Below are 14,296 nucleotides of genomic sequence, written 5' to 3' on the forward strand. Positions count from 1 at the left end.
CAGAGCTGGGAGTGGGGACAGAGTTTCACTGCTGATACAGTCTCTGTTTGCTGGATAATATCTAATCAATTGTTTCCAGTGCCCTGATGGATATGATGCAGTTCCTAATCCTGCAGTCAGTCTATTAGACATGGATGGAAGTCATCAGCAAGAAAATAATGTTCTCAGAGAGATGAAACATTAGCTGTGTGCTCACTGGGGGCTATGTTCTTTTCACCAGGCAATAACCTTACTCCAGAAGTAGAGAGATGAACATCAGCAATAGGGAAGAGAAGTTTATTAACCAAGATGGTTATGGCATTGTGCAGAGGAAGTCTGCACCATGGCTAAAGTTCTGTCAGAAACTGCTTTGTAATTTCTCTGAAGTAGGAGCAAAGTGGAGCTCTGGCAGGGAGCAGGGAAGTTACCTGTGGGATGGCTTTTTGGTTGACGAGCACAGAGGCTGTTCAGCCTGCAGAAGAGAAGGCTCCAGGGAGAACTTAGAATAGTCTTCCAGTGCCTGAAGGGGCTTCAGGAGAGCTGGGGAGGGACTCTGGACAAGGGCTGGGAGTGCCAGGATGAGGGACAATGGCTTTGAGCTGGGAGAGGGGAGAGTGAGGGTGGAGATGAGGAAGAGATTGTTGAGAGTGAGAGTGGGGAGAGACTGGCACAGGCTGCCCAGGGAGGCTGTGGATGCCCCTGCCTGGAGGTGCTGAAGGGCAGGTTGGATGAGGCCTGGAGCAGCCTGTGCTGGTGGGAGGTGTCCCTGTGCACAGCAGGGGGCTGGCACTGGATGATCTCGAAGGTCCCTTCCAGCCCAACCCATTCTGTATTCTGCAGTTGTACAGAGTGGCCCCATGGAGCCATTGCCTTGCCTCACAGCTTGCAGGGCTGGCGGTGGGTGAGGCTGCTGTGGGGTCACTGTGCAGCACTGTGCCACAGCTCTCTGCAGTAGGTGAGGTGACACAGTCCTGCTCCACTGCCCTGCTGTGAGGGGAGCAGGCTGGGCCAGGAGCTTTGCAGGCAGCAGTTTGCCTCTCTGCACGATCAGTGCGGACAGGCGGCAAAGCCGCAGGAGCTGCTTCTCACTGCTCAGCTGGAGCGGTGTCCAACAGCCTGTCTGAGGAGCTGGCTTGGGCGCTGCTGGAGCTGCTGGGGCTGCTGGGGCTGCTGGGGCTGGCTTCCTCTCTCAGCACACCCCGTGGACACGACTGTCTCTGTTGTGCTTCCTTTGCAGACAAACCACGAATGAACAACATCCTCACGTCCGCCACCGAGCCCTACGACCTGTCCTTCTCCCGCTCCTTCCAGAACCTCTCTCACCTCCCACCCTCCTACGAGTCTGCCGTCAAGACAAACCCAAGTAAATATTCTTCCCTGAAGAGGCTAAGTAGGTGTCAGCTCATTTCATTTTCTTTGTATCTCACTTGCTTGCAAGCTGTGGTGGGCACAGTTTGGAGGCAGTGACCTTCTTCCCTCTGTGGCTGTCCAGTATCTCCAGTGATGATTCTTTTGGCTGTCACTTCCCATCAAGGAAGAGCATAGAGAAAGAGTCACTTCATTACTGGTACAGCACATGTGGTGCTTGCTTACTGACCTCCTTGCTGTGCTGCCTCCCACTACCCCTCCTCCTGCCTGCTCCTGAGAGAGTCACCTGAGAGCTGCTGGAGCCGGGCTGAGCCGAGCTGGCTGCCTCTAGCCAGCGGAGCTCTCTCTGCATGCTCAGGGCAGATGTGGCACCATGCATGGGGGCAGCTGGAAGCAGATGCCAAGCAGGCCAAGCTGCTGCAGTGGTTGGAAGCATGTCTCAGGAGGAGCACATCAGCCTGCCCTGAGCAGTGCTGTGATCTGCTGTGTTCCATGGTGTGCGTGTCTGGATCTGGTCCTGACCTGTGTCGTGCACTGCCCCGCGGTGCACCTCTGATGTTTCAGCATGTTGCTCTCTGCCCTGCTCAGACCAGTTGGTCTCTGCTCTTTCTTGGTGTTTGGTGTGTTGCACTGTTCTGCCAACCTTCCTGTAATGCTCCTTAATTGCTGATGGTAAAGCCTTCAGCTTTGGTGGGGTGATGAGGGCAGTGCTGTTCATGTGGGCAGATGCTCTCTCCACACTGACTCCACGCTGGGTTTGTAGTGTCTTTGTTGGCAAGAATAGAACCATAGAATTGTTTTGGGTGGAAGAGGCCTTTCAGCCCAACCTTCAACTTAAGACCACCATGGCAATTAAACCATGTCTCAGAGTGTCCTGTCTTTTCTGGATGTAGCCTTATTGAGAGCTTAGGCTCTTGCCATGGCTTGCTTGAAGGTAGACAATGAGGAGGAGCAGATCCTACTTCCTTCATCTCTACCAAACCTGCATTCCTAATTCAGCTAGCTGAGACAGGCACACAAAAGCAGAGCACCAGGGAAGCCCTTGGGCTGTCCCTCAGGAGTATCTGCAGAAGATGTTTTCACAAGAGGAAGTACATAAAAATCTCAGCACTCCTTGGCACTTCAGATTGGGACTTCATCTATCTGTTTAATGTTCAGGGAAATCCCTTTGATGTGCTTGAGAGTGAGCCTGTGGCTAATCAGGACTTGTTTTATAGAATCATGGAATTGTTTGGGTTGGAAAATGCCTCTGAGATCATCCAGCCCAACCAGCAACCCAGCGCCACCATGCCCACCAAACCATGGCTCCAGGTGCCATGGCCACACCTTGCAGGAACACCTCCAGGCATTGGGACACCACCACCTCCCTGGGCAGCCTCTGCCAATCCCTGACCACTCCTGCAGGAGGGCACAAGGGCAGGCAGGTGAAGGGCACATAGATGGTTCATGGTCATCCTGCTGTCCTCCAGGACTTCCAGATCCTTTTCCTCCAAGCTGCTCTTCAAGAGCCCAGCCCCTGGCCTGTGCTGATCTCTGGGGTTGTTGTTCCCCAGCTGCAGGGCCCTGACCTTGCCCTCAGTGACTGTCAGGTTTCAGTGGTGGGTGGGTGGCTGTGGGAATGCACAGCTGAGCAAAGGCACCCTGTGCCTTCTGCCCTGCCCAGTGCTCCTGGGAGCTGCTGCTCCCACCTCTGTTAGAAAGGTCAGTCAGGAAGGAAGCGAAGCTGCTCAGGCACATTACACCACTTGGTGCTGCTTAAAGAATCAACACAAATGACTCAGCATCTGGGAAGTGTTGAAGGCTCCTAAAGCAGCAGAGGCGAGGCCAGAGAGGGAACAGACTGCAGCTGGAGAGAAAGAACAGCAAAGAAATGCCTGCAATGATGTGCAGCTTTGGGAGTTACTTGTGTCCATCCCCCCCCCACACTGCTGGGAATTCACCAGACTAACTCAGCCAGCTGGAAGTTAAGGAATGAAGCTTTATATTTACAGCCTGGCAAAACTTACAAGCAGATATATACAATATATACAGGTATTTACAACTATAGGCAGTAATAGACAAGGTAAAAGCAATACACAGATATAAAACCTCTCCTGAACTGACAGAGCTGCCCAGGAGAGCTTTTCAAACCAACTCTCCCCCTTGCTCCTTCTTTCCAACCCCCCTTCCTTATCTCATGATCCCCCTTATGGGCAGGGTGAGCTGGGAAAGGTCAGCAAGAGATGTTAGAAGAATAATGATTCATTTGAGTTACATAGGTTCAGGCAGAGAAGGTAAAGCAGACAGCAGCCAGAGACTGACCTATCTTTGTTGGTGTTTCCTGTTCCCATATCCCTAAGCAAACCAATGGGTAATGCACACATCACTGTTATTCCCTTTTCCTCTGTTAGTGTTTCCTGTTCCCATATCCCTAAGCAAACCAATGGGTAATGCACACATCACTGTTATTCCCTTTTCCTCTGTTAGTGTTTCCTGCTCCCATATCCCTAAGCAAACCAATGGGTAATGCACACATCACTGTTCTTCCCTTTTCCTCTGTTAGTGTTTCCTGTTCCCATATCCCTAAGCAAACCAATGGGTAATGCACACACCACTGTTATTCCCTTTTCCTCTGTTAGTGTTTCCTGCTCCCATATCCCTAAGCAAACCAATGGGTAATGCACACATCACTGTTATTCCCTTTTCCTCTGTTAGTGTTTCCTGCTCCCATATCCCTAAGCAAACCAATGGGTAATGCACACATCACTGTTATTCCCTTTTCCTCTGTTAGTGTTTCCTGTTCCCATATCCCCAGGCAAACCAATGGGTAATGCACACATCACTGTTATTCCCTTTTCCTCTGTTAGTGTTTCCTGTTCCCATATCCCTAAGCAAACCAATGGGTAATGCACATATCACTGTTACTCCCTTTTCCTCTGTTAGTGTTTCCTGTTCCCATATCCCTAAGCAAACCAATGGGTAATGCACACACCACTGTTATTCCCTTTTCCTCTGTTAGTGTTTCCTGTTCCCATATCCCTAAGCAAACCAATGGGTAATGCACACATCACTGTTATTCCCTTTTCCTCTGTTAGTGTTTCCTGTTCCCATATCCCTAAGCAAACCAATGGGTAATGCACACACCACTGTTATTCCCTTTTCCTCTGTTAGTGTTTCCTGTTTCCATATCCCTAAGCAAACCAATGGGTAATGCACACACCACTGTTATTCCCTTTTCCTCTGTTAGTGTTTCCTGTTCCCATATCCCTAAGCAAACCAATGGGTAATGCACACATCACTGTTATTCCCTTTTCCTCTGTTAGTGTTTCCTGTTCCCATATCCCTAAGCAAACCAATGGGTAATGCACACACCACTGTTATTCCCTTTTCCTCTGTTAGTGTTTCCTGTTCCCATATCCCTAAGCAAACCAATGGGTAATGCATACATCACTGTTACTCCCTTTTCCTCTGTTAGTGTTTCCTGTTCCCATATCCCCAGGCAAACCAATGGGTAATGCACACACCACTATTATTTTCTTTTTGCAGCCAAACATTTAATTTCTCTCATTAAAATATTCCAATTAGCCTCAAACCAGCAGAGACTCCTAAATGTTCTAGGAACTGCCAAAGAAGGAAAGAAAGGCAGAGCCAAAAGCAATGAAAAAAGGCCGAAACTTGTTCAGAAGTCATTTTTAGTAATTCCACTTCCAAATCACAGAATTGTAGAGGCTGGAAGAGAGCTCTGAGGTCACCCAGTCCAGCCCCTCACCCACAGCTCACAGCCCCACCACTGCTGCCAAGCCTCTGCCACCAAACCACAGCCCTCAGCACCATACGCAGGCAGCTCTGAAACCCTGCAGGGTTGTGGACTCCAGCAGCTCCCTGGGCAGCCTGTGCCATGCCTGAGAACCCTTGCTGGGAAGGAATTGCTCATAATGTCCAACCCAAATATTTGAACATCAGTGAATGAAGCCTCAGAAGTATGAGACTGGCTTGAAAACAGAGACCTTTCTGTCAGTCAATACAGCGGCAATTGCCTCCTGTCTGCTCATCATTTTTGGCCTTTTGGAATCCACTCAGGACACCGTTCTGAATGTTTAAGGAGCTCCATGAGGGAGGAACATATTGGATTGTAGTTTTTCTTGGCTCTAATGAGAAATGCCAGTTGTCACTTGAGCACGGATGAACGATGAGGGATAGCAACACCACAGCCTGCCCAGCCCAGTGAGCTTGCTGGTGCAATGAGGGTGAGATGAGTCAGGCTGGATGGTTTCAGGGCCTGGAGGCATTCTGATTTTAGTAAAGGAGTCAGCTCGTTGTCCACAGCTCACCCCAGCCCCTGAGTGAAGCACCTGATGCCTCCAAGTCTCCAGAGCCTGCAGCCGGGCTTGTTCCAGTGCGTTCAAGTGACAGGACCAGAGGAAATGGCTCCAAGCAGCAACAGGGGAGGCTCAGACTGGGTCTCAGGAATATTTATGCACTGGAAAGGTTCTCAGACATTGGCACAGGCTGCCCAGGGCAGTGCTGCAGTCACCATGCCTGGGTAGAGGCCCCCTAGCCTCTCCTCCAGCAGCCTTCTCCATGGCTGCTTCAGCAGTGCTCAGGAGCTGACACACCACCTTTCATTTCACCCTTGAAATGACTGTCTGGTGCCTGCTTCAACCAGCTTGTTGGGCACGGGCAGCTGCTGCTTCACCCCTTTGAGATGGAGATGTGAGGTTTGCCTGGGCCTGGAAACGTTCCTGGAATAGCTGTGCCAACATCTTTGTGGCTTCTGCTGCCTCATCGCTGCAAGCCTCACAAGAGCTGCTTGAGCTGCTGCTGGCAATTACCACAGCCAGGTGTGAGCATCCAAGCAGATCTCCATTTGGGATGTTCTCTGCTTTAATTACATCTATTTTGAGTCACTTGGGCAAATCCAAATGAACTTCTCTCATCCAGAAGAGAGGCCAAGTGCCAGACTGCTAATTGCTTTAGCTCCTCTTCTGCACCCAGCCCCCAGCAGCATCATCAAACCTGTGTGCACCAAGTGCGGGCAAGACCCCCCAAGGGCCATGTGATGGGGTGGAAATGTCTGAAATTCCTGGGGCCCATGGGAGTTGCCCCAGATTTAGTCAAGGTTCCTAGAAGGGGGTTTTAAAGGCAAGAATTTGAGGCCAGTAGAGCTCCTGCAGTGTGCCCAGAGGAGGGCAACAAAGGTGGGGAAGGGTCTGGAGAACAGAGCTAGGGAGGAGCAGCTGAGGGAGCTGGGAGTGTTCAGTGTGCAGGAGAGGAGGCTGAGGGCAGAGCTCATTGCTCTCTGCAGCTCCCTCAGAGGAGGCTGCAGTCGCTCCCTAGGCTCAGGTGACAGAAGCAGAAGAAGTGGCCTGGAGTTGTGCCAGGGGAGGCTTAGGTTGTAGGTGAGGAACAATTCATTTGGTCCAAGAGTGGTCAGGGATTGGCAGAGGCAGTCCAGGAAGGTGGTGGAGTCCCCATGCCTGGAGGTGTTCCAGCAAGGTGTGGCCATGGCACCTGGGGCCACGGTTTAGTGTCCATGGTGGTGCTGGGTTGCTGTTGGACTGGATGAGCTTCAAAGAAGTTTTTGATTGCAAAAAGGTCCATTCCTCCAACATATACCTTAGAAAGCAAAACTCAGCAGCAGAATTGTGCCAGCACAGGAGAGCTCTGAGTAATCCTGACCCCTTGGCAGTGTGCAGGTCATAAAGAAGAGGCAGCAGCAGAGATGCCAAGAGGCCAAACATTGCAGTACAGGTGCTGCCAGCCTCTACTTTTGGTACTTAGACAGAGGGATCAGCCACTCTTCTTCCACATCCTCTGGATTATGTGGACTATTCACAGGACTGTGAGGAGCAGCTCCAGGGAGCACTGAAGAGAGAGATGAATGCGTAGGAGAGGAGATGATGAAGTTAGAGTGAGATGCCCCTGGGGCAGGGTGGTCCTCAGGACCATACAGTCTAGCTCAGGTCACAGAGGCACACAACCAGACGGGGCTGGAAGGTCTCCAGAGAAAGAGACTCCACAACCTCTCTGGGGAGCCTGTACCGGGGCTCTGGGACCCTTACAGGAAAGAAGTTCCCAGTGTTGAGCTGGAACCTCCTGTGCTGCAGCTGCCAGTCCTGTTGCGGGGAGCAGTGAGCAGAGCCTGTGCCCTGCCGCAGCCCGCAGCTAGTTAGGCAGGGTCCGCAGCTGCCGGGGGTGTGGGCAGCAGGCTGCTGCGCGGCTGGGCGCTGCCGGGCCGTGCCTAACCGCCGCCTTTGCCGCCCGCAGCTGACAAGGAGGCCGATGAGTACTACATGCGGCGGCGACACCTGCCCGACCTGGCGGCCCGCGGCACCCTCCCCATCAACGTCATCAAGATGTCCCAGCAGGGCAACCCGCGGGAGCGGCCCCGCCGGCCCGTCCGGGCCATGTCCCAGGACCGGGTGCTGTCCCCCGAGAGGATGCTGCCCGAGGAGTTCAGCCTGTCCTACGAGCGGATCCTGTCGGACGAGCAGCTGCTGTCGGCCGAGCGGCTGCACTCGCAGGACCCGCTGCTGTCGCCGGAGCGCTCCGCCTACCCCGAGCAGTCCATGTCGCGGGCGCTGTCCCACACGGACGTCTTCGTCTCCACACCCGTCTTGGATCGCTACAGGATGGCAAAACTGCACTCCCATCCCAGTGCCTCAAATAACTTGTACAATACCTTGGGGATGACCCCCACCTCCGCCAAGCGCCAGGCCTTCGCCTCCCGGCGCCACAACACCGTGGAGCAACTGCATTACATCCCCGGGCACCACCACTACCGCACGGCCAGCAAAACGGAGGTGACGGTTTGATGGCACCTCCGGCCGTCTAGGGACTCCTTAAGGACTGGGGGGGCGGCAGCACCCCCCTACTGCAGTGGCCTTATAGGCCAAGATAACCTCTGATAGCTCAGTGTCTGGAAAGACTTCTCCGGCAGCCCCACCCGCGACGGTGCTCTTACAGCCACCCTCCACCGGGCGAGGCGAGGAGGACTCGAGCAGCAGGCAGACCGGAGTGCGGGGGAGTAGAGGACCTTTCCCTGACCTGCATCACTTTCTGTCAAAGAAAGCCATAGATGGCTCCTTCCAAGGGCTCACCTGCATCATCTCACTCTTTTTATGAACTTAGACCCTTCCAGTTGCTACAGCAGAAGCAGCCTCCTGCAGCCCAAGATAGGGAGAAGGAGAGGCAGGTCCCATCCTGCTGGGAGGGAGCCTTGTTCGGGCTCCTCATGCCAGCCTTCACCGTTGGCCTTTCTGTAGCAAGTAGGGAAGCTTCTGGCTGCTGGAGCTCACTTCCAGACCGCCTGATATCAGCCAGCACCCATGCATCTCTCCTTCTTCATCCTTGGAGCAAATTCAGGGGCAGACTTTCCTTGGGGACTGGCAGATCTGGGGGCAGGAATAGCCTGGCTGAAGTTTTAGTTGATACAAAATCTGCTCATAAGATACAAATATACTAGTGCCTACGAATCGCCTGCTCTCTCAGTGTAGGAAGTAGTGGGGTTAATGTGATCAATAAGCACAACTATGCTGAAATGCTTGTGAGACCCTGTTCTCCACCCGTTCTGGCACCTTGGTGGGTGTCCCCAGCCTGTAAATAGGAAGGAGGAACAGGGTTTCTCTCCCTCCAGCTTCTTGTCACTGCTGAACCTAAAGCATCAGAATTCGTTCAGCTCCTCACCACTGACCTGTGCTGGAGAAGGTCCTGGCTCTGCTGAGCCCCCAGCAAGGCAGGGCCAGCAACCTTTCACCAAGCCTGCATTTCATAGAGTCGTAGGACTGCTGGGGTCAGAAGAGACCTTTGACATCAAGTCCAAGCCCTCACCTAGAGCTCACAATCCCACCACTACTGCCAAGCCACCACATCCCTCAGCACCACATCCGCACCCCTCTGAAGTCCCTCCAGGGATGGGGACTCCTCCACCTCCCTACGAGGTGAATTCCTCCTCAGTCTGTTTTCCTGACAGCATTTTCCCCTGGTCCAGCTGCCCTGTTTCTGAGTGTATTTCCTACTCTTGCTTACACCCCTGAACTCCATATGTAGCAAACCTTCTTCTCCCAGCCCTCAGCAGAAGCACAGAGCTGAGGCTCTCTCCACCCACAAGCAGGTCAGTGATTTTCCATCGTTTTCTCTCTATCTAACAGCCCCCCAAGAACACCTTCCAAATTCCAGTCCCACTGAGCCCCAGTCCTGACCATGAAGACAGTGACATTTCATGCTTGTCACCGATATAGCCAGCATAATTATACTACCTGGGCATGTTGTATAGCTGATGTAATGCTAAATAGATGCTGTGTAGTTGTACAATCCTTCAACCAGAGACTCGTGGGTCCAGAATTTGTGAGGGTTTTATCCTTGGCTTTCTAACTCGATTGGGCTTCGCTTTCTTTTCTGTTGAGTTTGGTTTGTTGTTTGAGTGGGGTTTTCCTTCCTTCCTTCCTTCCTTCCTTCCTTCCTTCCTTCCTTCCTTCCTTCCTTCCTTCCTTCCTTCCTTCCTTCCTTCCTTCCTTCCTTCCTTCCTTCCTTCCTTCTTTTTATTTATGTTCCTGTTGAATCCTGCAGAGTTAACTCACAGCAGAACAGATCTCTGTGACCAGGAAAGGGCCTCAGAGGACTTGCAGACCAGCCAGGCCCAGTACTGTAGGTGTTGGTCCTAAGCACTCTCCAATGCTCACCATCCATGGTGGGCACTCAGAGCCCCACCACAGGCACACACCCATGCACCAATCCAACAGGAATGCCTCCTCCCCAAGGTGAGATGATGACTGACTTCAGGCTGGAAGCACATTCATGGAATGGTCTAGGTCAGAAGGTCCCACACAGCACTTCACAGCCTGCATTCCTGCACTGAGTCTTCTTCTACACAGCTCTTCATGGAACGGCATTGAAATGAGCTCTGCCCTGCTCCCTCCCCTCAGACACCTCCCATCATCTGCCCCCAGCGCAGCACCTTGCTCCTGTAGCACACACGATGATTGCAGGTCACTGGGAGCTGGAGGCTTACGGTGCAGCACCAGGTTTTGCTGGTGCAGGGTAGGCAAGAGGAGTCCTCTGTCTTCTCCTCGTGGTATTTAGAAGCAGACCTGCGTGGGGTGGCCATGTGCCCTTTCTCTTTCCCAGGCTGTCCTGGGGCTGCTGGTTCTAGTTCACCTGACAGAAACTGCCCAGAAAGGACTCTGTTTGTGAGAGCTCTGGGGCTTTGTTTGACGGAAGCTGAGATGGGAAGGAATAAAGAGTCTGCATGGTTCAGGAGGCCATTACCATGTAGCCTTGGGCAAAATCATCTGGGGCAGCAACCAGAATTGTCCATGGATTGGGCTGGCAGTTCATGGCATGAGAGGGATGACAGAGAAAAGCCTCCCATCTCCTCTCCTGATTCCTCCCACTGAAGGACTCCTCTCTCCTCTGACTACCTCCAGGCTCCTCAGCTCAGTCACCAGACACTGCTTCACAGCAGGCAGCCCCTGTGAGAATGTTGCCCTTGATGACCTTCCTACAGACTGCAGTTTGTGACTTGTGAAGAGAAGAGAAACACACTGCCTGAGGGGCAGGCAGGCCCTGATGGGGTTCTGGGGTTCTTCCTTTCCCTCCTGGCCCAAGCCAAGTCAGGATCTTCCCCTCTGCAAACAGGGAGATATGAACACTGTGGGAGAGGAAAGCCCAGCCTAGAGCCTCCAGAAGTTGAGGTGGCAGAGCCACAGGAGCCAAAGTGCCCACGTGGGGCCATGGGCAGGTGAACACTCATCTCTTTCCATTTCCATAGCTGCATGTCTCAAGCTCTAGTCTTCATCTAAATGTTCCACTGGGGAAGAAGCTGCTGGACCAGATGCAGATATGGAAATCTTTCACTCCAGTAGCCCTTGGAGATGCTGTGCTCCAGGCCATTGGACCTTAGAGCCTTCTTGGATTCTGGCTGACAGATACCACTGGGCCCCTGCTAACTTGTCCTACCTGGGCAATAACCCTCCAAAGAAGTGTAGCTCCATTTCCGCCCCTTTTCCACTCACTCAAATGTTTCAGGCAGATGTGTCCCACAAGAACCATCAAAAAGCTTTTCTGGGCCAAGGCTCTGCAGGGTCTCTGCCACCACCACAGCAAAGTTCCAGCAAATGTCTTTGGGAAGGCACCGTGCCATGGATGGCCGCAGGCTGCTCCTGGGCACCGTGCCCTCCCGTGGCTGCCTGTGTGTGCTGGGCTGGGTGGTAGCTGGAGCAGTGGCATCGCAGCACACAGCTCTTCTCATCTCATTCCTTTCTGTCCTTATTCCTCATTCTAAGGGTTTCTCACTGGAGGGACACTTGGTCCAGGCCCAGGTGTCATGATCCACAGCACATTGGTTGCCCATGCTCAGCCGGTGATGATGATGATGATGATGGTAACACCGTTGCACAGAGGCATTATGAGGGCTCCAGCCACGATGTCCATGAAGTGCTTTGACACCCTCTGACAACAGACACTGTGGAACAGCAAAGCATTTGCATTGATGTTGTTTGTCACCCTTGTCCTGCCACATCACGTCTGATGTGCCACAATCCAGTGTCTGCCCAGAATGAGAGTGCTGGGCTGGGGGTGTGGATGCAGTCCCCCAGATTTCTCTTCCTGGTCAGAGTCCCCAGCAGGCAGCAGCAGTAAGTGATGCTGCTACCTGCACTTTCTTTGACCTTTCTGCTTTCTTCACCTCCTGGCTGAGTCGCCAGGACAGGCAGGGCTCAGGAGAAGAGCAGGAAGCAGTCACATTCCTCTGTACAGTGACACAGAATCTGCCTTGATTGATCTAAGATACTCTGAAGAATTGATCTGTCTTTCTTTTCTCCAGCCCACAGGTGGAAGCAGCCCTCCGTGGAGCAGCCAGGTCCTAGAGCTGCATGTGGAGGGACTGCGGGAGGGGGGGGCATAGAAAAATGCAAATAGTTTCCTGCAAAGTGAGAATACTTTGCAGCCCCCCAGGCAGCAGCAGCAGCAGCAGCAGTGAGCTGCTCTGGATTTCACACAGCTCTCCGAGGAGCACATCTCCATGGCTGTGTGTGCATGTCCCCCTCAACACATGGACACACACACATGCTGGGAGATGCCACCCTGAGCTCCTCACCCACCCTCCGCCAATCAAAGCCTCCAAACGCTACTGAATCCCTCTTTGAAATGTGGACAACTGTTTTTAAAGCTCCACAGGGATCACCACATGGGACAGAGGTGTTGTCACAGAAGTCTTCTCACACCAGCAAATGGTGTTTTAAGGGAAAATAAGGTATTTTTCGAGGTTTTAATCTTCCTTTTCTAAATGATGATCTGTTAACTCGGGAATGGGTGGGAAGAAACCAGGACAGTTACCCAGGAGTGAGCCCTCCTTTCCTGGCCTAGCTTTACTTTCTGTCTGCTCTTAGAGAATAGTAGATTTGTTTGGGTTGGAATAGACCTCTAAGACCATTGAGTCCAACCATCAACCTTAGGCCACGGCTGGCTGCAAAGCTGGTCCCATCGACCTGCGCTTCCCGCATGCCTCTTTCTGTTCTTCTCTCTATCAGGAGCATTCCCAACAGGAATCTGCAAGAGCCTGGCATCAAGCTTTTGGTAAAGGATGGGTAGCTTCTGGGAGCTGGGGAGATGTCTGCATCTTCTTCCACCCCAACAAAGAAGATCACCACGAAACAGGGTGACTTTGGTTGTGTTCGAAGTGAGTGTTGTCGTTTGTGAGCAGTCTGCTGTCCTGACGCGGTGCATCTGCTCCTCTTAGTCCCGCTTCAGGCTCAGTGCTTAGGCTGCAAGGATTCACTCTGCCGAGGTACACCGAGCGCTGCCAGCTGGCAAGCGCAGCTGTGTTCCAGAGGAGTGCAAGGCCAGTGGGGGGAAGAGGTGAGAAAGGGGGTCCAGTGTTGTCCGTGCTGGCTGCTCCGGGCGCAGCCCCTGCCGTGCCGCGCGTCTGCCAGCGGGCGCTTGAAGGGATCCTTCCCAGCCTCTCTCAGCTGCTTCGTGCCTGTCGAGGAGGTGCCCACCCAAAACCCAGCTGGGCCAGACCCCACGCATCACCCCGTGGCAGCTCGGGGGCGAGGGGCGAATCGGAGCCTGCCGCCGGAGCAGCGCAGTGTCCGCCCGGCAGCTCTGCGCTCCCCGCAGCCAGCCCAGCCGCGCCCGTTCCGCGCACCGCCGCCGGGAGCTCTCCGCGCCCGCCGCCACCTCCAGCGCAGGGAGAGCTGCGTCCCCACCAGCCCACCCTCTGCTTCGGACCAGCTCCTGACCTCCTTCTTCCCTCAGCAGACCCCGTTTAGACCCTTTTTTGTAGCAAGAATTTCTCGGCTCTGAGCGAGGACACTTCCTACCCTCCCGTTTTTAGTTTCGGGGGACGATATTTCCTAAGAGGGGTTGTTAAGTGGATATTTTTTGTGCTTTAGCCCAGTTTATGGATTCCATGTTTATTATCCAGTAGTCCTGAAGAGGAAGTACGTTTGTATGGGTACCTTTGCACAGACTCTCTGTTAACCATTAAGCAGGCTTCAAGACGAGCAGTATTTGACTGTTTCTCCTCTGTATTATCCTTGTTGTTATACTTACCTGTAAAAGCACATTCTGTATGTACTGTAAAACAGAAATATTATCAGTTTAGTAAAGATTTAGAGTCTTAAGGATTTTTTCCACTTTTGTCAGTAACAACTATTTATGGATTAAAAAAAAAGGAGAAAAAAAAAAAGGAAGAAAATAAAGGCAATTTCAACATAGACATTGGTGCTTGCTGCTTTCTTCTGTGGCCTTTTCTTCCCCGTGCCTATTGGGGGAAGCAACCAAACTAAAACCCAGCCAAAATCCCAACCAAATGAAGCCCAAACCAAACCAAAATCCCAACCAAATCAAAATCCCCAAACCAAACTCCCAAGCAAAAAAAAAACCCCAACTGAACTAAAATCACAACCAAACCAAAACCAAACCCCCAAATCAATGCCCCCAAACCACCCAAAACCCCAACCAAACAAAA

General features: G+C 52.6%; 1 protein-coding gene across 3 annotated transcripts in view; it reads left to right on the forward strand.

Moving 5' to 3' along the window:
- Nucleotides 1-14,034, forward strand: part of SHISA6 (shisa family member 6) — a 233,431-nt gene extending 219,397 nt beyond the window's left edge. For 2 of the 3 annotated variants that reach the window (XM_064151161.1, XM_064151162.1), the window contains 2 exons: nucleotides 1,217-1,369; nucleotides 7,594-9,847. In XM_064151161.1, coding sequence (XP_064007231.1) covers nucleotides 1,217-1,369; nucleotides 7,594-8,141 — 701 coding nt within the window. In that variant the 3' untranslated portion in view covers nucleotides 8,142-9,847. Of the gene's footprint in view, nucleotides 1-1,216; nucleotides 1,370-7,593; nucleotides 9,848-12,148 lie in introns of those variants that run through there. The other variant, XR_010303995.1, reaches the window with a different exon arrangement.
- Nucleotides 14,035-14,296: the final 262 nt, after the last annotated feature.

The sequence above is a fragment of the Pogoniulus pusillus genome, chromosome 11 (assembly GCF_015220805.1).
Source record: "Pogoniulus pusillus isolate bPogPus1 chromosome 11, bPogPus1.pri, whole genome shotgun sequence".
Lineage (NCBI taxonomy): Eukaryota > Metazoa > Chordata > Aves > Piciformes > Lybiidae > Pogoniulus > Pogoniulus pusillus.